The sequence below is a fragment of the Cucumis melo genome, chromosome 11, assembly GCF_025177605.1.
Source record: "Cucumis melo cultivar AY chromosome 11, USDA_Cmelo_AY_1.0, whole genome shotgun sequence".
NCBI lineage: Eukaryota > Viridiplantae > Streptophyta > Magnoliopsida > Cucurbitales > Cucurbitaceae > Cucumis > Cucumis melo.
In genome coordinates, this window is record NC_066867.1 from 33,037,524 (window position 1) to 33,063,629 (window position 26,106).

The 26,106-nt window shown below is 31.1% G+C and overlaps 4 protein-coding genes and 1 long non-coding RNA gene across 8 annotated transcripts; 2 read left to right on the forward strand and 3 right to left on the reverse strand.

Annotated features, from left to right (window-relative positions):
* Positions 1–294: 294 nt before the first annotated feature.
* Positions 295–3,758, reverse strand: LOC103498959 (uncharacterized). The gene is made up of 8 exons (XM_008461798.2): positions 3,610–3,758; positions 3,366–3,457; positions 3,108–3,181; positions 2,448–2,542; positions 2,099–2,207; positions 1,890–1,903; positions 1,402–1,503; positions 295–698 (listed from the first exon to the last, which is right to left on the reverse strand). Exons 1-8 carry the CDS (start codon positions 3,688–3,690, stop codon positions 561–563), a joined length of 705 nt encoding a protein of 234 aa, XP_008460020.1. The 5' UTR covers positions 3,691–3,758; the 3' UTR covers positions 295–560.
* A 28-nt stretch (positions 3,759–3,786) lies between these two features.
* LOC103498958 (uncharacterized) lies at positions 3,787–6,742 on the forward strand. Of its 4 annotated transcripts, none has more exons than XM_008461794.3 (8): positions 3,787–3,937; positions 4,246–4,352; positions 4,780–4,823; positions 4,921–5,003; positions 5,581–5,701; positions 5,958–5,971; positions 6,081–6,182; positions 6,342–6,742. In XM_008461794.3, exons 1-8 carry the CDS (start codon positions 3,893–3,895, stop codon positions 6,465–6,467), a joined length of 642 nt encoding a protein of 213 aa, XP_008460016.1. In that variant the 5' UTR covers positions 3,787–3,892; the 3' UTR covers positions 6,468–6,742. The 4 variants fall into 4 exon arrangements, with proteins under 4 accessions (XP_008460016.1, XP_008460017.1, XP_008460018.1 ...); XM_008461795.3 differs by having other exon boundaries at positions 6,345–6,742; XM_008461796.3 differs by having other exon boundaries at positions 5,581–5,689.
* Positions 6,743–7,500: 758 nt separating this feature from the next.
* LOC103499080 (uncharacterized) lies at positions 7,501–9,333 on the forward strand. The gene has a single exon (XM_008461973.1). It carries the CDS (start codon positions 7,501–7,503, stop codon positions 9,331–9,333), a length of 1,833 nt encoding a protein of 610 aa, XP_008460195.1.
* Positions 9,334–16,529: 7,196 nt separating this feature from the next.
* Positions 16,530–17,616, reverse strand: LOC127151764 (uncharacterized). Its single transcript, XR_007824955.1, has 2 exons — positions 17,492–17,616; positions 16,530–16,820 (listed from the first exon to the last, which is right to left on the reverse strand). It is a non-coding gene; the product is annotated as an uncharacterized LOC127151764 (long non-coding RNA).
* Positions 17,617–20,472: 2,856 nt separating this feature from the next.
* Positions 20,473–22,998, reverse strand: LOC103498960 (uncharacterized). The gene is made up of 3 exons (XM_008461799.3): positions 22,635–22,998; positions 21,740–22,529; positions 20,473–21,123 (listed from the first exon to the last, which is right to left on the reverse strand). The coding sequence occupies exons 1-3, from the start codon at positions 22,838–22,840 to the stop codon at positions 20,695–20,697; spliced, it is 1,425 nt and encodes a 474-aa protein (XP_008460021.1). The 5' UTR covers positions 22,841–22,998; the 3' UTR covers positions 20,473–20,694.
* Positions 22,999–26,106: the final 3,108 nt, after the last annotated feature.

Genomic DNA, 26,106 nt, shown 5'->3' on the forward strand with positions numbered 1-26,106 from the left:
AATTTAAGTCGTAAATCTTTTAATTTTTTTTTTTAATTTTCAAATACCATGTTTATTTCTTACGATTTTTAAGTTATATCTTTATGTCTTTATTTTGAAATACATGAAGTTTTAACCAAAATTTCAAAACAAAAACAATTCATAAAATGAAAATAGATATAAAAAAAGAGGAAAGATATAGCATTGAAATAAAATGAAAATAGATTTAACTTTTTCAAATTTTGGATTAGCTTTTGATAACATTTCTAAAAAGTAATTACTTAATTTTTACAAACTAAATGGGAATATCAATAATGGAAACTAAAGAAGACAGTGCATCAAACATAGATTAATCAGAACAAACTCCAAATTATTCATTTCACGTTTACAAAAAATAAATTAGATGATTTTACTTTTTCTAAACAAAATAAATTACAAGGAAACAAACAACTAGAATTGGTATTCAACTATGCATAAGGCTTCATCAGTTTCAGGTAAAATTTCCAAGGCTTTGACACCAGGAGGCCCATTGAAGAATGAAATGACAAAATCTTCACTTGAAAAATGGGACATGTTTAAGCTCAACTTTCAGCATCTGAAGCAGATTCAAGTTCAAGTATGGCATTAAAACCAAACTCTTTTCCTGGATTAAACAACACTTTCAGTTCATCTGCTGTTTGTGTTGTGTTAACCTTATTGTCCTTCACATTTATGTTTTCCTGTGTTGGGAGTCCAAAGAAGAGAAAAAAGTTGAGCTTATGTTTATCTAAACTTCCGCTTTTGAATAAAATTACAAGTTTAATTGTCAACCATGTTTTTGAACTTAAGGTTCGGTTGCATATGTAAAGTTTGAATGGATATTGTTAGTATTGATGTTGGATACTATGTTGTATCTAACATCAATACTATTGACTAAATAGTAATATATCAGATGCTCTAACCAAATAGACATTGGTTGATTGGGCACAGCAGGACAGATGATGGAAAAAAGCAAATGGATAACTTTAACAAAAGAAGGGAACACACGAAACATATCAATTACTTGCAAGTAATATATCAAATTCAATCCATAAATCATGGCACTCCTATTTTATCAAATGGTAACTTCTTTCCATAGCTATGGTTGCCAAATCAACAAGACATTTTTCTAATAGTGCAGGATATGATTTAGTTAATGATGAAGAAACGACGTAAAATCAAAATTTAAATTTTAAGAGTATAGTTTAACTATATATAGATAATCATCCAAGTTAATTCGAAACAATTTTTAAATTTTTTGAATTCATGTGTTCATAAATAGTGAATTTACTTAACCAAATATCATGAATTCTATAAGCCATCTTGAAAGACCAATTTAAAAACATCTCTAAATAACAATCACCACATGGGCAATGGGAATGAGAAAATGAGGATAAAACTTGCCTTCTTTGCATAATCTGCCATAGTTGAGTTCAATATTTCTTGTATGACAAACTTCGTGACTCGGTCCTTACCAAGGACTTCTAAGAGGAAGCTTTTTGGGACCTGATGGAAGTAATTATTGAGAAATAAAAACCTTGTGAAGAATAGAATATTATGCGTAACTAGGATGTAAATCTCGCATAACATGCCAAAAAAAATGAACAAGGATACCGAGAAGAAATGAATCATGTGTGAAACCAAATTTATCCAAATAAAAAAAAATGTTTAATGAACACATTATCCAATCACCTCATACCATTTGTAACTTGATGACTCAAACTTCTTAACAATAAAACATTAGAACTAAATCACTAGAAATAAAAATACCAAACTTAGGAAAATTATCAAAGATGACAAGGTATTAGATGAGTTAGATATAAACAACTTTGAAAATTCTTGCAAACACAAAGCTGGTAAAGTAGAAAAAGCAAAGAGAAACAGCAACTTACATTTGATGTTTTCCCTGGCAAAGCATCAATGTGCATGAAGAAGACAGGAAAGCATTAGAAACCATATAAAGTCATCTGCTACGAGAATTAAGAACTTATAACTGTAAAAGCAGCTACACATATGAATGCATAAGGACAGGAAAGTCAGTCTCAGATGAATGGATGGTTGTAACATTCAAGGTGGAAGGGGATGAAAATCATGGTACTACCTCCTTTTTGCTTACGAAATCCTGGCATGGGTGGTGCTGACCGGGCTAAGTTTGTCAAAACCTGATCAAATACCTTTTGTGTCTCATCCCCAGTCAAGTCCACTCTTAGCTGTCAATTAGACATCATGAGACATTGTTTATAGATCACTAATACTAAATGCATATCAAAGAAAATATGAAAGGGAATGATGATAGGAACTCAATCTTGATTGAGATTGAGAATGGAAGTAAGAGGTAACACTTTTGGATTTCCATATAAAAGAAAATTTACAATAACCGAACACACTTTGAGAGGCATGGACCCTTCCAAAATAAAATTAGTAATTATTACTAGAAATTCAAATCTTACTTGTATCTTGTTTTCCTCCTCAGATTCTACAACTACTTTAGCATTTTTCAACGTTATTGCATTCCCTTTGTAATCTGTGAGGGCTGCCTCCAAACCTATGACATCAAGACAGAAGATCAACAAAACTAACATAACCTGACCAGAAAAGAGTCTTTTTTGCACACCTAGAGTTGACTGAAAAGTGATAGTTAATGATTTAAAACTAATGACAAAACTGGGATAGATTTTACCAAATCCATTACTATGTTTCTTCCCATGATTTATTTACACAATTTTCTAATACATGTTATAGAAGATAATAATATCATACTCTGCATAGGATTCAATAGTAAAACTGTCTTTACTTTTGTCATTTGCTTCCTAATTACTCTATTTTTGTACTTCTCTTTCCAACCTACATTAAAAATAAATGAGACTCCCAAACAACAAGGGGAAGGGAAAAGAAGAATGGTTATAAAGGTTAAAAAATACTGTCAAATAAACAATTTAATTAGTCCATGAACTTTACCATGTAACAATTTGATTCCTATATATTAAAATTTCCAATGACCCAGTCGATGAACTTAAAGTATGAAATGACTTCGTTCTTATAGTTGAAAATTGGTAATTCAGTCTAAAAGCTTCAATCAATATGATAACAATCTAAGTATGCAGAATTACCTGAACTAGCTATGGACGTCGGTTTGGACAAAAATCTGGAACCAATTCTATGGGAGCTATAAGAAAATGACGACCTGGAAATGAAAAAGATGTTCCCACTTCTATCCATCAGTTTTCATGTTCAATTCATATGTCATTACAATTGGAATTGTAACGAACAATTCTAAGCTACACATGTAATTACAATTCCCAAGAAAAAAAAAACAAGAAATTAAGAATCAATATCGAAATCGGAAACCAACCAAAATACATGTTTACCTCCTACACAAACCATCTTGTACATTATCAAATTCAACGCCACCAAAGTTCAAACAAACCAGAGCATTGTGGCAATAGCCTTTAACAGAAACCTGAAGCATAAAAAAGGAATTTGAAAATGATAATATCCTAAAACTTATCGGAAGGCGGCAAAATGCGGTGGAGCTTAAAGATTCAAGTTATTGGTTTGGCTTATGAAGAATACTTGGAATGAAAAGAAGATAAAGTGCATTGAATTGCTTACTTTGGTGAATATTGGCCGCGGGAATTCTGAGGAGGCGATGTTGGTCACCGTTGCGGTTGCGGTTGCGGTGGCGGACATCATTTTTCCAAGCGCGGGTCGGCGGTCTTTCTTCGGTTCTCACGGAATAGAGACTTATCCGAGTTGTGATACGACGCCGTTTCGGTTGGAGTTTAAATAGTTACAAACCATTAAAAAAAAGGAAGAAGCGAAAACCACTGTTTTGAAAGAAACGGAGGTTAAGTTTGGGTGACAGTGGATAAGAGCGACGAGAGAGAGAGAGACAATGCAAATTGCAGCTGCCAACTTCTTTCTTTCTGCAAACCCCAAGGTAATCTATCCCTTTCTCTCCGCCTCAGTTTGTGTTTCTCTTACAATTCTCGATCAACTTTCAGTGAATCATAAATCTATGGAATTTTCTAGTCTGTTATTGCTTTATGTTAACTGAGCAGTGAAGAACAGACGTAACAAGCAATAACACTGAATATTGTGTATTGGGTCAGAACTATTTGTGCTAACATTGCTGTTTATTCATATAAAGTGCTGACATAGCTCACTACAATTATGGTATCTCTGTTTATATTCATCTGAAGTTTATTCATTCTTATTCATTCAACCTTCTTTCTTAATTGTATGTAGGCTGTATATCATAAGCAGACAACAGATTACTTTACTCCAAACCTCACTTGCACAAGTGTATCTTTTCCCAGTCAAATTAAATATGGTAGCAGCAAAATTTCCCTGAGGTAATTTCATATCAATTGGACCATGTTTCTAATGATAAGCCAAACTATGAATGATGGTGCCCCAAATTAGAAAGACTTCAGCATCTAATTGATTTACTTCGGTCTTTTCTTTCATATGATGAAGCTGATTGGTTAACCATCGAAGTTTACCAAACATATAAACTCATAAGAGACTAGCTTTACTAGCAAATTTTGTGCACGACAGTCTAAATGCTCATGGTCTGCTCCATTTTGACATTTTCCGAATTACATGCTTCACATCCAGTCCTGTTATTTAGTCACTCGAAACAGGAATCACCGATTCATCATCAGGGCGGCCAATACATTTTTCGATAGAATTTTATGTAGCCATAATCATTTGTATGGTTTTGAAAGACAAGTAGTTGTGTATGTTCCTAATTATAAAAGTTATATGTTCACTCTGCAGTAAAAATAACAGATATCTTCCAGCTGCTTGTGCTGTGTTATCAGGTTACAATACATTTCCTTCTGTTCCTAGAGCAATTTCAACAATTTCCATTTGTATAAGTACTATGTTGGATAAAAATTCTAATTTTATTCTGAGCAGAAAATGCGAGTGTTTCATCTTCTCAGTTTGAAGACTTCTCCGTCACTAATGTTACCAATACAACTGAGAATAAAGAACTAAAGGTATGAAACATGGTGAGTTTTATTCTCAGAATCCTTGTGTCTGTAACCCTCACATTTTTATTCTTTGTTTAAATCCTATTTAGAATTTAGAGTTTTCAGTTATTTTGTTTTTGACCCTAAACTTTCAAATATAAGTTTTAGTTACTTCACCTTAATGCATTCTATTTAATCCCTAAGAAATATTCTAGTCCTTGCCATTAATAATTCATCAGTCATTTAAAAAAAAAAAAAAACTACTTCACTTTGAAATCCAAAATTGAACCTACCAGTGGCCAATGTACCTATCCACCACAGAAATCAGTCATCTCGTAAATAATTAAGACGAAGAGATATACCTATTTGGGTTTCTGTTAAAAATTTATGAAAAAACTAACGTTCACACCTGAAATGATTCTTGTGGCAAAAATTTAGGGATTGAAATAGAATATTTGAATTGTCTGGGGACCAAAATAAAACGAGTATGAAAATACAGGTTTGAAGTTGGATTTAAACCCTTGTTATATGTACAACAATTTAATGCAAATTTAGGAACTCTTATTATTACCATAACGTTTCATTTTTTGGAGTTGGCAACCAGATTCGTGTTGAGGTGTCAGGAACCAAAACTCGAGCAATTTTCAACGTCGTGTTTGACAGAATGGTTGCTGAAGCCCAACCTATTCCAGGTTTTAGAAGAGTGAAAGGAGGTAATATCCAGAGTATGTTTCTTATTTGAAGTGCTCGTTGTCTTCATTTTCATGTTCTCAAAACCATCATAACACTGTCTGGCACCTTTAATTTTCTGGCGAGCATTTGTAAACAATCTTTTTTTGGGGGATATCTTCATCTTAGAGAGATGAAATTGTTACTAAACGACCTCTAAACAATCAGAAAATTGATTTGCTTAATTTTCTTTTTTCTTTCCTCAATTCATTTCATTGGACTTGAAACATGCTGCTCTTCATTGGATGTTAGGAAAGACGCCAAATGTAAGTTTTCTTTACTTTCAATTTCTTGGTTTTTAGGAAGTAACTACTGACAATCTTAATTGGGAAGACATGAGAAGTTACTGATAAGTTCATCATTTGTTCTCGACAGATACCCCGAGACATTCTATTAGAGATACTGGGACCTTCTAAGGTGTACAAACAAGTTATTAAGGAAGTTATCAACTCTACTGTTGCTGCATATGTGGAAAAGGTAAAGATATTATTTGCATTTTCATGTTCTGATTTTGATAGCATGACGCGCTGAAAGTTTTCTGTTGGTACGAATAGATTAGAAATAACATTTCAGCATGTTGCCGCATTCCATATCTTAGTGTTCTTCTCTAATTTCCTGGAATTTTTACCATTGTAGCAGGAAGCTCTAAAAGTGGGTAAAGACTTGAGAATAGATCAAAGCTATGAGGATCTTGAAGACCAATTTGAACCAGATGAAAAGTTCTTCTTTGATGCCATTATTCAGCTCAAGGAATCAAACTGAACTACTAAATTAACATACATCTTGAAGACCAACTTTTTGTTAACATACATTCACTCAAACTCGATGCAATTTTGCTAGGAATCTCCAAATTAGGTTGTCCATTATTTGTTTGTTTTGGCAGAGGGTTATCATCAATTCAACCAAAATGATAGCATGTTGGAGCTTTTAACCAAGTAGTTTTTTTCTTAGAAAACTACCCTATTGGTTCGTATACTTTGAACATTTTAGTATTTGTACTTTCAATTTTTCAATCATAGACCTATAGTATATCTCAAGACCATGTTTAGGTACTTGTAAACATAAACAATCGATAGAAACAAGAAAATGTGGCATCCATTTTCTCATGCTATGTGGAATTCTCAATCACATTCTCGCTGATAGGGACGATCAATTTGATTGCCATGGATTATTTACATGGAACTGCGTCCCTCTTTATCCCTCGTTTTCTGTTAAGCTACTTTCTCTCACTTAGATGTAAAATGATAAACCAATATCAATATTCCTATGAAAACCATCAATTAGTATCACCATGAATGACCATGAAACAACGGTATAGGTATCAAGATTTGGATGATCACCAATATTGAATATTAAAACCTATTCGTAACGGAAATGAATTATGGAGTTTGTGTCAATTTTATTTGAAGTATTAATTTCACTACGAAATCTACAATAATTGAAGTATAGCCATATGTGCTGTGTTGTCGTTTTTCAATTTTACCATGGACGTATAGGATGAGAGAAACACCAAAATCCACCATGATGATCGTCCTAATGTTTATGTACATGTTTGATTGATGAGTGAGTTGAGAGGAAATAATTGGAGTGTATTATTACTTGTCCCCACACTTATCTTCCTTTTTCTTCAAAAATATCTCAAAGAAAAGGACAAATTACATCTCTAATTGATAATAATTTATGTAAACGAAGTGAGTTGAAGCTACTATAAATATGTTCTTCAATGGAGCTCCAATTGCACCACAAACATTAGAAAAGAAGAAAAGAAAGAAAGGGAAAAAAAAGAGAGAAAAAGATGAATCTTTTCAAAGGACTGGGGAAAGCTGGGACTGACATTTTGGGAGGAGCTGTGAAAGGAGCAGGAAAGATTGTTGAAACAGTGGGGGATGTGGTTGAGAAGGCGCCGGTCGTTGGTGGCATCGGAACTGTCGTGGAGGGCACCGGGAAGGCGATCGAAAATGTTGGTGAGGCGACTGAGGATTTTGGTGAAAGAGTATTTGACAAGGAAGAGGAAGGTCCTAAACAAAGTGAAAACAATGACGATTTAATGAAACAGTATGAAGCTGAAATGGACCGACGTGCAGAAGATTACAAAGAGGATGTTGATGATTCAACAGCCGGACAAGATTATGAAGACGATGATGACATAGATGAAGCAGAGAAGAAGTTGATGAAGAGTGATATAGATGATTCGAACTACGAAGAAGAGGAAGAAAATGAAGAATTAACAAAGGTAATCCCGAAGAATCTCTCCCTCAAATCCATCCGCAATGGAAAATATCTTCGCTACATAAGCGAAAGTGAAAACGCGGACGGACTTCTTCGATACTCCGGCAAGAACATCGTCGGACCGTATTCGAAATTTTCTGTCCATGCATCGAAAACCAAGCCAGGTTTCTTCCATATAAGGTGTTGTTACAACAACAAATTCTGGGTTCGTTTATCCGAAGACTCGAACTACATTGCAGCCATAGCCAATGAAGAAGAAGATGATACATCGAAATGGTCGTGCACTTTGTTCGAACCAATTTTTGTACCGGAGAAAACCGGGTTCTACTACATCCGCCATGTTCAGCTCAACACCTTCCTGTGCATGGCTGAAGGAGATCCTTCACCTTACAACGATTGTTTAGTTGCAAGAGTGGAAGACATAACAGCCATCGACGAGAATCTTGTCCTCTCGGCCGTGACGGATTGGGACTCCATATTTATACTACCAAAATACGTAGCTTTCAAAAGCAACAACGATCAATATCTCGAACCATCTGGAAAATACCTCAAATTCTCAGCTTCTAGCGTGGAAGATCCAGCCGTTGTGTTTGAGATAATAGCCATGCAAGATGGATACGTTCGTATAAAACATGTGAGTTCAGGTAAGTATTGGATTCGAGATCCGGATTGGATATGGTGTGATTCAATTGACATCAAAAGAGACAACCCCAACACTCTATTTTGGCCTGTAAAAGTGGATAACAACATCGTGGCTTTTCGTAACAAAGGCAACAACCGTTTTTGCAAGAGATTGTCAACAGATGGGAAGACGAATTGCCTTAATGCCGCGGTCGGAACGATAACGGAGACTGCACGTTTGGAAGTAACAGAGATTGTTGTAGCAAGAAGTGTAGAAGATGTGGATTATCGTGTTAATGATGCAAGAGTTTATGGGAAGAAAATCCTCACTGTGTCCAAAGGGGTTGCTATTAACAATACTAAAGTTAGTGATAAAATAAGTTTGAAGTTTAGGTATGAGAAGAAGGTGGAAAGAACATGGAGTTCATCCGTGTCGTCGACTTTTGGAATTGCTACTAAGTTTAAGACAAAGATTCCGACGGTCGGGAGTATGAAGTTCGAGCTTTCGTTGGAGGTTTCAAGTGAAAACACGAGGGAAGAAACAGAGAAGGAAAAATCATTTGTGGAGACGGCAGAGACAATAACGATACCGGCAATGTCGAAGGTGAAGTTTAGTGCAATGGTAACACAAGCTTATTGTGATGTTCCTTTTTCGTATACTCGAAGGGACACTTTGAAAGATGGGAGACAGGTGACACATCGTTTGGAAGATGGGCTTTTCACAGGTGTTACAACTTATGACTATAAGTTTGAGACTGAAAAAGTAGAATCGTTGTGATTAGACTTTGATCATGATTGCATGCATGTGTAGAATAATAATGTTTGTGATGAGAGAGTGATTTGATTTGATGTGTTAATTTACTTTCAGTTTGTGTGTGAGGAAATGTTTGAATAGGAGGGGTTAGATTGTGATTTTAATGTTTTGTTATGTGAAGGGAAATCTAAGGGGGACTCAAAGAGTATAATAAAAGGTATGTGTGGATGAGTGTTTTTTTTCTTCTTTTTAGTTTGGAAATTGAATCTCAATAAATATTTCAAGCTCTCTCTTTTATCATACCTCTCATGGTCTACACAAAATCATGCGACATTGTGCAATCTGTGCTCTATATGGGAGAGGGCATAAGAGCAAGTTCTCGATCGTTGTCAACCGAGAGAGTAGCATAAGAGATTGGGTATAATGCATAAAGACTTAATTCACATGGATACATTAAAATGCGATCGTAAAGTACGATCTTTATCTTGTCTTTAGAATGATTTGTTACTTTAATTTTATGAGATTTGATGTGATTTGTTAGTGATTTTTCGAATTTAAACAAAAGAATAAAGGGGAGAAGACAAAAAGAACCAATTAATTTAGTCGAGAACTCTAAAATAGGAAAGAAAGAAGGTAATTTTATCTGAAAAGGGTGACAAACGAGAATAACTTGTTGTGTCCTAAAGTATCTTGCTCCTTGGTGTTAAAAAATTAGTAATCAATTAAGTCAAGGTGAAAAAAGATTATTGTTGAGAGATTGATAATAATTTGGAAAATAGTTTATAGAGATTAAATTTTGGATAATTATAATAGATAACAATTTTTAGAATAATTATTAAGCATATAGCAATATTTTAAAAAATTGCAAATATAGCAAAATCTATCAGTGATAGGTTTCTATCGTTGGTAGACTCTTATGGTTTATCAGCGATAGACAACATTTACTAGTAGTCTATCAGTGATAGACTTCTATCATCGATAGATTTTGACAAATTTTGCTATATTTGCAATTTTTTTAAAATGTTACTATATACTTAATTATTTTGAATATAATTGCTACATTTGCAACTATCCCTTAAATATATCATTCTAAATTTTTCATTTTCATTGTTAATTGGTATTGAGATGACATACAAGGATACTAATACAACAAAATATATGCAATTTGATTATGCGTAATTTTTAAATAGAACCATTCTAATTTTATACCCATTATTTGTGTATCAGTAAGTATATGTATATATATTTGATAAAAATTATGATAAATATATATAAGATGATATAGATGTTTATTTGGATATATTGTGATCTATCGTAAATAGTAAAATTATTTTGTTATGTTTATAAATATTTTTACAATTTTATTGTTTAAATAGTTTTTCAAATTAAAAAATTGAGACATTTAAAATTTGCTTTTAATTTCTTTAATAGTATCAATAAAAATATTTCTAAATATTGTGGTTTAAAAATTGAAACTATAATATAGAAAAAAAATTAAATGAGTTAAGAATATTTTTTAAAAAAATGGATGTATTTAATTTTATATAAAAGAGTATTGGTTATATAATTTTATGGAAGAAAATAATATAAAAAAATATATCAAGTCGTCAAACATAAGTTTGGAAATCATATGCTTTATTAAAGAAAATAATATCATAATATTTATGATTAGAAAACCATAATATATATGAAAATAGTGCAGTTGGAAATAATTAGCTGAGAAGAGACACCAATTTAGATAGTTGGATTCACCATTGTCGCAATTGTTGAAATAAGAAAAAGCTAACAATGAAATGAAACCAAACCCTCAAACTTAATTACAACTTTTTGAATCCAATACGACTGATAAACACGACTTCTTACCCCCATACATTTTAAGTTAAGGTTAGAAGCATAAAGTATCGAATAAGAGGAAGCAACGAGGTCAAAAAAACGATAGTAGATAGACAAGCAACTGGGTAATCAAGAGGATATATTGGTGTAAGAACCTCCTCTCTCTCTCTCTCTCTCTTGACCTTAGCTATGATGAGATCGAGGCCGAACTTCCAAACTTAATAAATGAGACAGGCCAAATGTATGCATGTTTTCCAAAATTATAAATTTACTGTTGTTGTCACGTGAAAGTCACGTGTGTTTTTTTCTAATTCAAGTTTTGACACCAACATACGTAAAAGTGAAAATAAAACAATAAGTTTTCAAATTAAACTTGATTTGGTTTTTGAAAATTTTGATAAGAAGTGGGTAATAAAATTTGGTAATTAAGCATTCAAATATAGGTTGATTAGTGGTAAAATCGGATATAGCTCATACTTACATAATTATAAATTATAATAATTTGATGTTCAAATATACAAATAAAAGTTTAAGAGTGTAATTGTAACTTCTATAGTATTTTGTAGAAGTGGTCTTTGCCTTACCGACGAAGTCTAGACTTATCGTGTTATATGTCACACTTATGAGAAACACAAATTCGCCTTTTTTTCTTCTCATCATCAATTTTTGGCCGGTGTGACACATTAATGATATTATCTTATATTAAATATATGGTGTGTGTGGATTATATATATGTGTATATATAGAAAACGACAATTCCAGCTTCTATATATATATCATGTGCATATTTAGAGTTTTGTTTTTATTCAATTGTTCATTTCTAGATTTAATGTTGGAGATGTCAAAGTACTTGTGGATGATATTTGTTTGGAACCAATTTAGATAATTATAAAGTAGTTGTCGTATACATTTTTTATTCCACTTCTTATCTTTCCTAAATGAATCATATGTTTCTCATAGTTTAATCATTTAGATTGGGTTTGTGGTCTTGCTATGACCCCTCACTTTTGAGTACACTTTGTCAACACATTTATTAATAGTGCAATACGTACACGACATCGATGTTTGATTCTCTTTTTATATCAATGAATATATATGATATTTTATTTTAAAATAGATTGATAATAAGACAATCAAGTAACTATTTATATATTTTATATAATCAAGAAGTGTTAGGTCTCTAGCTTGAGTTTGTTTTTTAAAGCTAGTGGGATTACTCGACGTACAATACGTATCCCAAGAACATGATAAAACCATTGTAGTTATAACGAAAGTATGTGAGAAACATACCAAAAAGGCGAATTGTTGTCGATTATATTTAGCAATTTGTATTTAATAAAAATCGATATGACACATGAACAAAAAAATTAGATACCGAACCTAGGTTGCCCCCGACGATAATGTGTCACGTGGAAAAAATTAAAACGATTTTTTTTATTTTTAATGGGCAAGGAAGAGGGAAAGCATGAGATTAACTACACTAATTAATTAACCTTTTCCATACTTAACATCTTTTATCTTTTTTTTTTTAAAAAAATTAAGAATTCTATTGGTTTTGTGTTAACATTGATGACAACTATCCTAATTGAGAGTTAAGACGTTTGAATTCTAAATTAAATATAAAATTACAAAAAAAAAATCATTATGAAATGATATCAAATTGCTTATATCTTATATAAGTATATAAAATTAATTATTTTGATGTTCATATCATATCATGTCTTTTACTAATTATAGAAAACGACAATTTCAATTATTGACAACAACAACACATTCAAAGCTTTGCATCAATCACGTTGGAATTATTTATCCAACATATTGTAACCTATATTTTTTTTATATAAGGATAACCTTTTATTAGGTTGTGTATATATAGTGAATTTTTTGAGTAAGAATTGATATAGTCCATGATTATAATGATCGGTACATTAATTATAATAGTAACTAATTATGTAACATAACGAAATATAATACGTACGGTAACAAATAGTAAACACTATAATAGTTTTATAATTTTTTTATAATATGTATAGTCATTAATTATTAGAGAAAGAGAATTAGCTCAAGTACATGTCGTTTTCTAATCAATATGGCTTTATAATAATTGTACGACTACGTTTGGCATTGCGTTAGCTATGTCAAAAGTTGTTTGAATTTTTTTAGTTGTCTAAGTCGTTTTGAAAACAACATCCTACCAGCTTTTAGATTCCAAAAATGTAAAATTTTAAACTAATATATAGTTTTCAAATTTATACTTTAAGAATAATATTTATTTATTTTTCACCATATTAAACCTACTTTTAATTTTTCCTAAGTTAAATACATTACTATTTTTTTTTAAAAAAAGTATATTACATTTATATTTTTATACATAAAGAAAGCTATTTTCCTTGATATTTAAAACTAATTGATAATAATTTTAAATTTTAAATTAGAGGTTTTTCTTTTTAAATAAAAAAATTTGATAAACTATTTACACCCATGGAACAATATATACCACTAAAAATAAAATTTATTATTATTGATTTTTTTTATAAAATATTAATATTTTGTCAAATGTCAAATTTTCTTTTTAAAAGAAGTTAATTAAAAATCTATTTTAGTTATTGTATCTAAAATAAAGATGCTTTTGTAGCAAACACTATAAGTACATATTTATTAAGTTCAATTGAAATTTATCGAACACTATTTTATTTCTTTTGACAACATTATTCTAAAATTAAACACACCTAATATCAATTATTTTAAAAGCGACAACAATATCATTCCAAATCGGATTCGATATCGATATCCTATAGAAAAAAGAAAGTTTATATAAATTCCACGCAACACTATTATATGATTGAAGTACAAAAAATAATAATATTATTTCTCTTTCTGCAAACTTACAAGTAAAATTAAATAATGTAGTAAATAAATAAATAATAATAATAATAATACTATAAAATTAAACATGGGCAAACAAAAATGGTTCCATTGTGATCCAAACAAACAAAGACAAAACCATATCTTGATATAGAATAATAATATATATTGCTAAAATGTATGTTGAGATTTTTTGCCACATAGTTCACAAAAAAAAAAATGAAATATCATCCACAAAATACTTTTAGATCTCCAATATTATATTAGTTTAGCAATGATAAAGATGAGTATCAACAAATCAATGAATACATATATATACAAATAACACATTCAATATGTAGATATATGAGAGAAGCAAAATCTTCTAATTAGGAAATAAATAAGGGGCGACCGGGGATATAACATTTGAGTTTAAATTAATTAAGGATATAGCAAAAAATAAAAAAAATTGCAAATATGACAAATTTTAAATACAATCCCAAGTAAAAGACGAAAATGCCCCTGTAAGTAGATACATTTCACGCTTCGTACACTTCGTATTCCGATTTCTTCGGTCTTCACGTTTTCCTTCCATCTTCCACTTTCTTCTCCTTTCTTCGTATTCCGATTTGGTTTTCTCTTGCCGGTGCCTTCGTTTTCCGCTTCGCTTCACGTTCTCGACTTCATCATCTACAGACTTCTCTGCTTTTCGTTATTCTCCGCTTCAATTGTAAGTTATTTGTTTTTCTTTTGAAATAATAAGTTGTTTTCATAAGGTATCTTTGTTTTCCGTTTAGTCGTAACCTGTTTGAAATAGATTTCTTTTTCTTTTTCTATTTGTTTGAAATCAATTTCTTCATTTTATGTTTGGTTCTGCTTTGTTTTTTAGTTTATGTGTTGTTACTTAGGGTTTAGGGTCTATCAGTGATATATAATATCACTGATAGACTTGAATGATGTTTAGTTTGTTTGCATTGGAATGTTATTAGATAATTTAGTTTAATGTAAATTTTTATGTGTTGTCGTTTAGGTTCTATCAGTGATATGTTTCTATCAACTTAAAAAGGATGTTTAACTTGTTTGTGTTGGTTTGGTATTAGATGTTTTAGCTTAATCTGCATTTATTATCCGTTATTGCTTATGGTCTATCAGTAATATAGTCTATCGATGATATGTTCTATTAGTGATATGGTCTATCAATGATATGGTTTATCAATGATATGTTTCAATCCTTGATAGACTTAGAAGATGTTTAGCTTGTTTGACTTGGGAAGTTAGTAGAAGTCTAGTTTAATGTGTTTTTTTTTTTTTTTTGTGATGTTGCTTAAAGTCTATGAGTGATATGTTTCTATCACTGATTGATAGATTTGGAGGATGTTTAACTTGTTTGTGCTGGAATGTTTAACTTGTTTCTATCTTGATAGACTTTAAGGATGCTTAACTTGTTTGCGCTAAGGTGTGTTAGTAAATGTTTTATAGTTTATGTGCATTTATTTCTGCGATGTTTCTTAAAAACTATCAATGATATGTTCTATCATTGATAGATTTGGAATATGTTTAGGGATGTTTAGTAGATACTTTTGTTTAATGTGCATTTTTTATGTGATGTTGCTTAAAGGTCTTTCGGTGATTGATTTCTATCACTTAGACTTAGAGGATGTTTAGCTTGCTTGCAATGGGATGCTAGTAGATACTTTAGTTTAATATGTATTTTTTATGTGTTGTTGCTTAGGGTCTATTGGTGATAGGTTTCTATCACTAGTAGACTTGGAAGATATTTAGATTGCTTGCATTATGATATATATATTTATAAACTTTCATTCAATATTATCATTTCAGGTTGTTCAAGAAAAGAAAAAAAGATGAAAACTATGGAAATAGCGAAGAATGTTAAAAATGTTAGGCCGAAGATACAACTTAACCGATCAAAGAGAATGTTGGTGATTGCAGAAGACTAGAAAATTGCAAGAGACCTATTGATTTGTCCCTAGTTTGATTGCAACTCTCTCATCGAGTAAATGGATATTGTTGTATATTAGTTTTGTGAATATTTCATGATAGAAAAGATCAACGATAGACTTCTCATTTTATTTAATTTTGTTATATTGATATAGAAAAGGTTGGACCACAAGTTGAACATTGCAAGTTATGCCTTTTATATTCTTAAATAGTTGTGACTTTTTAATTGATGTTAAAATCTATTAATAATAGACAGATAGACCATAACGGTGAAAGAATTGATTTTACATATTAATATAGAAAAATGTTGGATCACAGGTGGAATAATCATTGTAAGTTATGTGCCTTTGTGTTCCCATTGAGAAATTAGAATTATACATGTTGAATAATTGCAAATTATTATTAATGAGTGCATTTTATTGAGGAAAAGTTTTGTTAATATACATGTTGAAGTCTATCATTAATAGAAGCTATCAACGATAAACTTCATAGTAAAGTCTATAAGCAATAGAACTATCAACTAAATTAAACTCCATTATGACATTACTACTTTATAATAAAGTAACATGTATAGACTTGAAATGTATTGATAAAAAAAGTGGCTTATTATCGAAAGGTTTGAGTCAAACAAATAGAAAGTATTTCCTTCTAACAAAAGAAAAAAAAAAGGCAACAACATAATGTCACATAATTGTAAAAATAATGGAAGTGTGCACGTTCTACGGTTGTGACCAGCACGACAACAATAACTACATTTTGAGTGACTTTTCTTTTCATCAATCAATCTTTTTTTTTTTCATGGTCCTTTTGTTTGACCCTTGCAAACTAGAGGTAGTGTTACACTCATAACATTGAATAATCATAATTCTGAATTCCTGCAAAAAAAAAAAAAAAAACAAAAAACAAAAAACAAAAATATACCATTATCATCCTAGTGTGTAACACTCATTGCATTAATAAAAGATAAAGTCTGTCGCTGACTAATATCAGTGATGGACTAGGATACAAGTTTATCATTGATAGACTAGTATCAATGATAACTTAGAATTAATATCAGTAATGTAGGATACAAGTCTATCACTGATAGTCTAATATTAGATGTAGATCTATCGCAGATAGACTAATATCACCATGCTCATACTACCTAGCCTAACTAACAGTGATAACTTGTATTCATCAATAACTTGTATTCTTTTAACCTAAAACGTAAAATTGATAGAAAAATTCATAATATGTTCAATTCTACAAAGCCTCAAACTGATGAAATCCAATACAAGTAAATAAACACATTTTTTATATAAAAATACTAGTAAATCATCAAATTGAATTGAACCAAATCAACCTACAAAGATGAAACTAGATCAAATTGTAAAAATTGGATGACGTTGAATGAAAAATTTAGGGAAGAATCACATCTGAAAACAAATATCTAACTGAGACGATGAACATAAATTGGATGAAAAAGCTGGGAAACAAATCTCACATTTTTAAAGAAAATTTGATTACATACTAAAAAATTAATATCAAAACCATAACATTGACCTACCGAAGTAGACGCAAATGGAAAATTGTAGAAAATTGCTACTCGTCGAAAATCTTTGAAGGCTAAAAATTGTTGAACGCAGGAGGACGATTGGTTGTTGGAGGCGAGAATGGAACGAAAAATCGACCAATTGAAAGCGAAGATAAAATTAGAAAAAAAAAAAGAGAGAGGACGAATTGTGAAAGTCAGAAAAAATTGATCAGATTTGAGAGAATGAAAAAAATGATATATATATCAAGATCGTGGAGGAGAGAAAATCAAGCCATATATTTTTGACCTAAAATAGGGGTATTTTAGGAATATATTAAAAAGAAATAAAAGATTTGCTATTTTTGCAAATAGTTTATAAGGTTGCTATATCCTTTATATTTTATGCCGAGGGAGATATCCATTATAAATCCCCAATAAATAATTGTGAATGTGTGGTAAATGTAGTTCACTATAAATTTTTATATATATTGCAAGTGAGTTTGATGATTAGGAATCTAAATGTTTATTTAATAAAGATGAAAACTAAACCATGATTAGATTGAAATTGTTATCTGTTTTAGAGTATTAATTAAAGGTTCATTATGTAGTTTTATATTATGTTATTTAGATGATTGGTCTTTGAAAATGTTGAACCGAGCCATGTCCTAGCTGAACCTCTTTGGCCTCACTCTTTCTAATACAGTCGAGCATGTGTCTGTTCTTTTGAAAGCTTCGAGATAATATTCTCTTTCATCTATTATTGCAATGTTTGATTAAGAGATCGATAGTTAAAGATAGACAAAAAAATATGAAACGTGCTCTTGATTAGAATAATGAAGATATATCGTTTTTTGTTTTTATTCAACGTGGAGCAGCAATGCATTATTATCATTCACACCATACTCGATCAATAATATCTTTCACACCATACTCATTATTGATTGAGCTTTATCCTTTTGTCTATATATATATATATATGTCTTTAGCCAGTCAGAAATTTGACAAAAGAAATAAGATATTATGCTTTAATTTTCTTTGGACTTTTATACCACATCAAGGTTGATGATTGGACTTAAAAATGGTCGAATTGATCCATGTCTTAGCTAGAATCTCTTTGGCCTATTCACTATTTCTAATACAATCAAGCACATGTCTATTTTTTTGAAAGCTTCGAGAATTATCTTTCATATATTATTTTGCAATGATGTATTAAGAGCCAAAAAGAAAAAAAAAAAAAGTAAAAAAATGACAAAAAGTTATGTAATTTATCACGAAAAGTGTGTTGGTTACGTTCATGAATAGATGAAGATCAGCACAAGTAGAATCGTATATAAACATAAATATGAATACAAATTCAGTTTATCTAGACCGAATGTTTGGTCATTTGGAGGAGTAAACAACGTATACTCATGAAACATTTTAACAGAAACTCGATAATATGTTAAATCCTGATGTCACTTGAGGTTAACAATGGCACTTGCTGCTTGGTAAATGGATTTGGTGCTGTCACGTTGAACCCAATCAGTTGTGGACATTATTGATTGATTCGTGCAAAATAATACAGACTAATTCCAACTTCTTGATTCTATCCTAAATTTTTGCAAACTCAGTAGTGCAAACTGCAAAAACTCCATGAACCCAAGATTAAAAGATTATTAGTTATTATATATTATGCATCAACACTTTTCCTAGATGCTTTGCATATATTTCTTTAAAACATCTTCTATATCACTGTGCAAGAATGAACTTGGAACGGATCTCTACAATGTTGGAATCCTAGTTTTAGGAGGCCTCGTCTAAACAAAGAATTCATGGTATAGTCTCAATTGTCTTCTAAACTAGTTGGGTTTTCTTCTCCCACTACTACTACAAGAAAAAAGATCTAGGATAACTAGAAATTAAGAAAAAAAAAAAAAAGACACGCTATAATTGATCTTTTATAGTGTGTTTTGACAAAATGGTGGCAATCCACACTATTAAAAGTATAATGCTTTTCATAGCATCTTTAAAAAGAACGTTTACAAAAATAGCAAAACGAATTATGATAATAGGGCTCATGTCACTACATTTTCTAAATTACAAAAGTAGTAAAATTTAAATGCGGATAGCTCTTTGATAACCCATGATAACCGTCTGATATATCTATTTACTCGTCATATTTGTCATATTTGCAACATGCAAAAAATGTGCTATGAGCTATTTTTTTCTAAATTTTTTTGTCATCTGATATAATTTTCCTCTTTAAAATACTATAAAAAGTTCCATCTTTTCATACCATTTGGAAATATATGCTATAATATGCTTGACATTTTTAGAACATTTTTGCAAATTATAAATAGCACATTTTGATCTTTTGTAAAATGTAAGTTTAGCATTTTTGAAGAAAGCTATAAAAAATATTTTTATAGCCAAAATATGAGGTTATTATTTGTCTATTGTAGGATTTAATTAGTTGCAACTATAATTATTTAATTTAATAAAAGTTTATAATAAGTCTTTAAATGTTAAAAAAAAATTCTTTTTATAGCTTTTATCAACTTTTTTAGGAATAGCTTTTATAGCTTTAGCAAATGCTATTATTGCATCTTGTATGGCTTCTAAATTATATTTTATGTTCCTCTGTGTTTTTTTTTTACCTTTATCTTGCTTACAAAATGTAAACTTAAATTATAAAAGGATGATTACAAAAATAGAATATAGATTGTCTGCTCAATAACACACCATCAACGTATATTTGTTGAATTTAATAAGGACAAAAAAGTATTTAATTAGTCGTCAAAGTTTTAGAAACTCATACATTTCTTTTATATATTTATGTCGATGCAATATTCATACCTATGACGAGGCAAACAAAGTCTGTATAAATTTTTTTTTGTAAACAATTAATTAAGCAACCCCTTCTTATTTTCTTCCCCTTTTTAAGTTTTATAGATCCCAATGATCAAGACAATACTTTTTTCATGAGATTGGATAAATTGAAGAACACTTCACAACCCTAAACAAGCCCAAAGTAATTGAAATTAAACAAGAACATGCATGGATTACATTTTATTGGCTTCAAAACATAGATTATCAACACACACACATTGCAAAAGCAAAAAAAACAACACACAAAAGCAAATTCTTCAAATAGCTGCATATACATATATATAGCAGCAGCTGCTAGGGCATTATTTAGTACTACTACATGGGATAAGTTTTATAATTTCAAAATAATTAATACTTCTGGTCTTGAATCAGAGATCTTCTTGTTCTGTGGAAAAGGTGTAGTTATAGCAATTGCTTCCAATATAAATCCCATCATCAAAGTGTTGGATTACAACCTTGCCATTGGTTAGAACATCCCTTTGAGTGTAGGAATATGGAATATCACAAAATCCTTTAGTGGCTAACACTTTGGCTGTAACTTTAGTGTAAGGTGGTACTGTGACTTGGTGTTCAACTTCCCTTCTTGACTTGGTTTCTTTAGTTTCACCCCATGTATATTCCTCTTTGAACTCAGCTGATATTTCTACTTCTTGACTTGATAACTCTGGATTTCCTGATTCAATTGACATTTTCATCCCTAACTTCATCCCCACCGAGTTCGTCCATGTCGACGACTTCGTATCCTCATACCGAAGCTTCAGTTTTTGCAGCTCTGGTTCGCTGTTTCTGTTCACCATCTGTGCGTATATGTTCGAATTTGAATTCTCAAAAATCTCATTTGATAATAACTTTGGTTTTTTTCTTTTCCAAAGATTGTTTTTTTCTGATCTTGTTTTCTTTTTAATCTTTTTCCATTTAAATTCTTAGTCAAATTTTGAAATCAATTTTTAAAAGCATATGGCTTTGTTGAGTGCAATCATACCAATATTAATGTATCCGTTTTTACAGGAGCTTCACCGTTAAGCATGCTAGGACAAACATTTAGGACAATCGATATTTTTTTTAATGTTTTCAAATTTACTCACGATTTCCAACAAATATGTGTTCGATAGATAAAATGGATATGTTTATGAAATTTTTTCTCAATCTTTGCAAATTAATCCTATAAGTAATATCAAGTAAAATAAACTAAAATATTTATAACATATAACAAAATTTTGGATTCCATCGATAATAAAAATCGATAAACTTATATCAAAATGATTAATAAAAGCATATTAATTTCTATATAGGGAAATAAAATTTTGTTATATTTTATCAAATTTGTATTCTTTTACAATTTTTTTTTTAAATTTATTCAAATTGATTAAAGAAGAAATAGTTATGAAACAGAGTTTGAGATATTAGACTAACCTCTTTAGATACCATAGTTATGGGCGTCTCGTCGTAGAACCGAGCATCTAAAACTCGAAAATTGACATCATAAATGGTCCTAGAAATGACAAGTTCTTCAATCTGGAGCTTAGCTTCAGCACTGATGCTGTCCACAGCTGCATTCAAACAATTATCCTTCCCCTCTGTACTCAGCCTCTTGCAAAACTTATCATTCCCTCTGTTTCGAAGTGCCACGCCATGGCCATCGCCAAGCCGAACAGGCCAAAACAGAGTATTCGGATCATCGAAATCACTTTCACTAGCTTTCACATGAATCCAATTAGGATCACGAATCCAAAATTTTTCCAAGTAATCATTTTTAATCCTCACATGTCCATCGGATGTGGTGAAGATTTGGTTTCCCACTCTTGGATCTCCCACATCCGATCCTGAAAACTCTAAATATTTGGTCCCTGAAGAATGGACTTTGAGATAATTTCCATTGTCGCCTTTAAATGCTACATGTTTTGGAAGGACGAATAAGGTGGACCAATCGACTATTGTTAAGAGATCTGACTCGTCGTCTTCGAATCCCGAGCTGTCGGCAAACAGAGCGTCTTGGAACTGGCTTGTGATGTGTTGTCGTAGCTGAATGTATCGGTCGAGTTGTACGTGTTTGAAACGGAAGACGTTTCGATCTTGGTCGTAGATCGGTTGGAACAGTGTCGATGAGAATTTTGTTTTGTCTTCGTTGGGTTCGTTCGCCGTTGCGACAATGTACTTGGATTTCTCCGACCATCGAACCCAATATTTGTTGTTGTAACAACATCTGAAAAGGAAATTTATTTTATGAACGACATATGAGGTATGACCAGAAAAACAAGAGTTCAGAGATATTTAGAGAACGATAAATATAATGCAACACATACACTACCTGACATGAACAAGACCTTTGTTAGATTTCTCTTTAGCTTTTTCGACCTCAAACTTGGCGAAAGGGCTCACGACCTGAGTTCCAGAGAACTTGAGAAACCCATGCATGGTCTTATCGTCGTTAATGTAACGAAGATAACGACCATTTTGCCTCGATTTGAGAGTGAAGTATTTAGGCACTGTGTTTAATTGGCTTTCTTCCTCCATAACTTAACTATATGGTTTTTCTTTCTTTCTTTCTTTCTTTCTTGTGCTGATTCTTTTAGGTTTGTTGAGGAAGGATTGCTTTGCTTTTATAGTTGTGATGTGGAGAGAGAAGTTTGAGGTATTGTTTTGTGATAAGATATTTTTTGGAGCTCCATGAATTATTGAAGGGAGGAAATGGACAAATAGGAATTAATTAATTAATGACACTGGAAATTAAAGATGAGTTAGAGCAATAGTAATAGATCCAAATTTGCAAGCATTATGAAGTCAAAAAAATGAATGAAAAATAATCCAAACTTTTACCATTAGTCAATAATTGAAAGTCTCTTATTTGATGTGTTGTTACTTCATAACGTAATTTCACTGTATAGATCGATGTCATCGATCAAAAATGTTGAATAAATTTAAACAATCAAATCTGAATTAGAGGTAAAGACGATTAGGTAATAAGTCAACGGTAGAAAAGTTGGAATTTTAATTTTGAAGAAGAAGAAGTTAGTGAAGACAAGGATGCTTCACTTCATAAAATATAACTAAAATTTTCAATATTTCGAAAATAATTTATTCTATTTTTCTACCTTTGAAACAAAAGATTTATACTAAATTAATTAAAAATGATGAAACACAAATTTTTAATTTTTTTTAGAAAAGATACGGATGGATCGATAGGAACATCTCAACTTAAAAGAATACTCGGAAAGAAATGGCCAAACTTACTTGAAAAAATAGAATAAAATAAAAGGGACAAATGTGTCGGTTTGAAACACAATTTAATTTAGTCCTTACATTTTACTTTGGGAATAATTTTGTCTATGACTGGTAAATAACAATTTAATCCCACCGTAAAAAAATCGTCAAAGTTAAATCCCATTTTTTCTTTATTATTTACTGATGTAAACTTTGTGGACTTGTCGATATATATATACCTAAACTTTGGGGTGTAAAGGTTGTTTGGGTGAGTGCTTGTCTTTCTCATTGTGAGAGTGGTCTTCCTTATAATATATATCACCGCAGGGTTGTGAGCTTTTCACGAAAAGATACCATTCTACCCTACAACGTCGCGACACTGTCAATACAGTTCAAAGGGGAGAGGGCGGAGAGAGGCTTTCCAATCATGGAGGGCAATAGCAGAGGAGATATTATCCTTACAAAAAGTCTTGGGTTTTGTCATTGGTGGAGACAGGAACTTGGAGCCCAAAATTTTAAAGTTCACTTCATTTGTTTTACGTGGGATAATTGCAAATGTAGCAATAGTCAAAATAATTAAGTATATAGCAACATTTAAAAAAAAATGCAAATATAGCAAAATCTGTCAAAATCTATCAATGATAGGAGTCTATCACCGATAAACCATATAGGAAATGTTGATCTATCACTGATAAACCATAAGAGTCATCGATAGAAGTCTATCACTGATAAACTTTGCTATATTTGCAATTTTTTTTTAAAATATTGCTACATACTTAATAATTATTCTAAAACTTGTTATCCATTATAATTACCCAAACAATAAAGTATAAGCCAATACTTAAAAAAAAATTACAAATATATATAACAAAATCCGTCAAAGTCTATCAATAATAGAAATTTATCACTTATATACTATCTTACAAATATTTGTAACCATAAGAGTCTGTTGACATGAAAAAAAAATTGAGAGGTACTTCACTAGTGTTTTTTCTTTCAAACATTTTTTATAAAGTGACAGTAAGCTTATTATATTTCCTTTTATTGAATTGAATATCGCTTTGAATCTTATAGGGTTTGATACCATATTTGATAGTACGTACGGAGTTTTATTTCAAAATCAATTGACAATGAGAGTAGAACCTCATATATTTTATAAGAGCGTGAATCCTCTTAATCATTTCAAGGTAGGATTCTTAACATCTCAACAACTTATCTTTTGCAAATGTTTCTCATCTGATTAAGCAAATCACGTTTTTCATGTTCAAAATCACCTCAAGACATACCTAAAATCGCTAAAAATTAATTTAGTTTAATTTAACACTTCTAGATCCAATCTTCACTATTTCATCAAAATTAGTTTCCATTGATACTTCAAGGCATGTATCGGAGTGAATTTAAAATAGACAAAAGTGATTCTAAACGTTTTCGAATCTCTTCCAAACATCCCTAAAAGGATAGGGTCGAATGTTTTACGGTGGTACAAACAGAAAAGAAATAAGAATTCAGCATGTTGGGGGATTCCATATCTTAGTGTGTTTTCTGGAAAATTATTTTACCTTTGTGTAGCAGGAAGGTCCAAAAGTGGGTAAAGACTTGAGAATAAAATTAGCAAAGCTATATCTGAGGATCTTGAAGACCAAATTGAAGCAGATGAGAAGTTATTGTTTTTTTTATGCCATTATTCAGCTCAAGGAATCAAACTAAACCCATTGAATTATCTGTAACAACATTATACATTCACTCAAACTTGATGCACTTTTGCAAGGGAATCTCCCAATTAGGTTGTCCATTATTTCATTGTTTTGGCCGAGGGCTATCATCAATTCAACGTGAATAATAGCATGCTGTATTTCGGTCCATATAAGTTTGAACCTATACTTAAGACCATGTGTTCCGCGCACTTGTAAACGTAAACGATCCATAGGAATGAGAAAATGTGGTATCCACTTCTCAAGTTTTGTGGAATTCAAGTTATGTTCAATCACATTCCGGCCGATAGGGCCAATCAGTCGTTTGATTACCATGGATTATATCATGATGTGGAACACCTAGTTCGTACCTCTTTTTGTGTTAACATTCAAGTTTGCCCTTTCTCTCACTTAGACGTCATATGATAAACCCAATATCAATGTTGTTTGTATTTGATGATATCAAATAACAATATCATAACGATTACCAATATTGAATATTAATACCGATTATTCGTGTAAATTAAAAGAAATGAGTTATGGACAGTCGGTGTGTATACAGTTCTTTTTTTAAGTACTATTTTCACTCTGATTTATGTTTGATTGTTGATATTTTGCTTATTTATTTATCTATTTTGCAAAAATGAAATATACAACTATTGAAATACAGCCATTATCGTCGACTTTGAGCCGTGTTATCGTTTTCCAATTTGATCAATTAGCCTAAAGGCTAAGATCAGATCCACCATTTATGATCCTAAGCTTTCTACACGTTTTGATTGAGTTGAGAGTAAATAATTGGAGTGTATTATTACTTATCCCCAGCCTTGTCTTCCTTTTTCTTCAAAAATATCTGAAAAAAAAGGACAAATTACACCTCAAATAATT

What these genes read in the sequence shown, in the direction of transcription:
- LOC103498959 (XM_008461798.2), bottom strand. Translation starts at nt 3,690, where the DNA reads ATGATGTCCGCCACCGCAACCGCAACCGCAACGGTGACCAACATCGCC. An exon ending in AGGAGGAAAACAAGATACAA is followed by an intron (nt 2,208 to 2,447) that starts GTAAGATTTGAA and finishes TCTAATTGACAG; the next exon opens with CTAAGAGTGGACTTGACTGG. An exon ending in TGGCAGATTATGCAAAGAAG is followed by an intron (nt 699 to 1,401) that starts GCAAGTTTTATC and finishes CTCCCAACACAG; the next exon opens with GAAAACATAAATGTGAAGGA.
- LOC103498958 (XM_008461794.3), top strand. Translation starts at nt 3,893, where the DNA reads ATGCAAATTGCAGCTGCCAACTTCTTTCTTTCTGCAAACCCCAAG. An exon ending in AGCAGCAAAATTTCCCTGAG is followed by an intron (nt 4,353 to 4,779) that starts GTAATTTCATAT and finishes TTCACTCTGCAG; the next exon opens with TAAAAATAACAGATATCTTC. An exon ending in TGCTTGTGCTGTGTTATCAG is followed by an intron (nt 4,824 to 4,920) that starts GTTACAATACAT and finishes TATTCTGAGCAG; the next exon opens with AAAATGCGAGTGTTTCATCT.
- LOC103499080 (XM_008461973.1), top strand. Translation starts at nt 7,501, where the DNA reads ATGAATCTTTTCAAAGGACTGGGGAAAGCTGGGACTGACATTTTGGGA.
- LOC103498960 (XM_008461799.3), bottom strand. Translation starts at nt 22,840, where the DNA reads ATGGAGGAAGAAAGCCAATTAAACACAGTGCCTAAATACTTCACTCTC. An exon ending in AAAGGTCTTGTTCATGTCAG is followed by an intron (nt 22,530 to 22,634) that starts GTAGTGTATGTG and finishes TTTCCTTTTCAG; the next exon opens with ATGTTGTTACAACAACAAAT. An exon ending in TAACTATGGTATCTAAAGAG is followed by an intron (nt 21,124 to 21,739) that starts GTTAGTCTAATA and finishes ATATACGCACAG; the next exon opens with ATGGTGAACAGAAACAGCGA.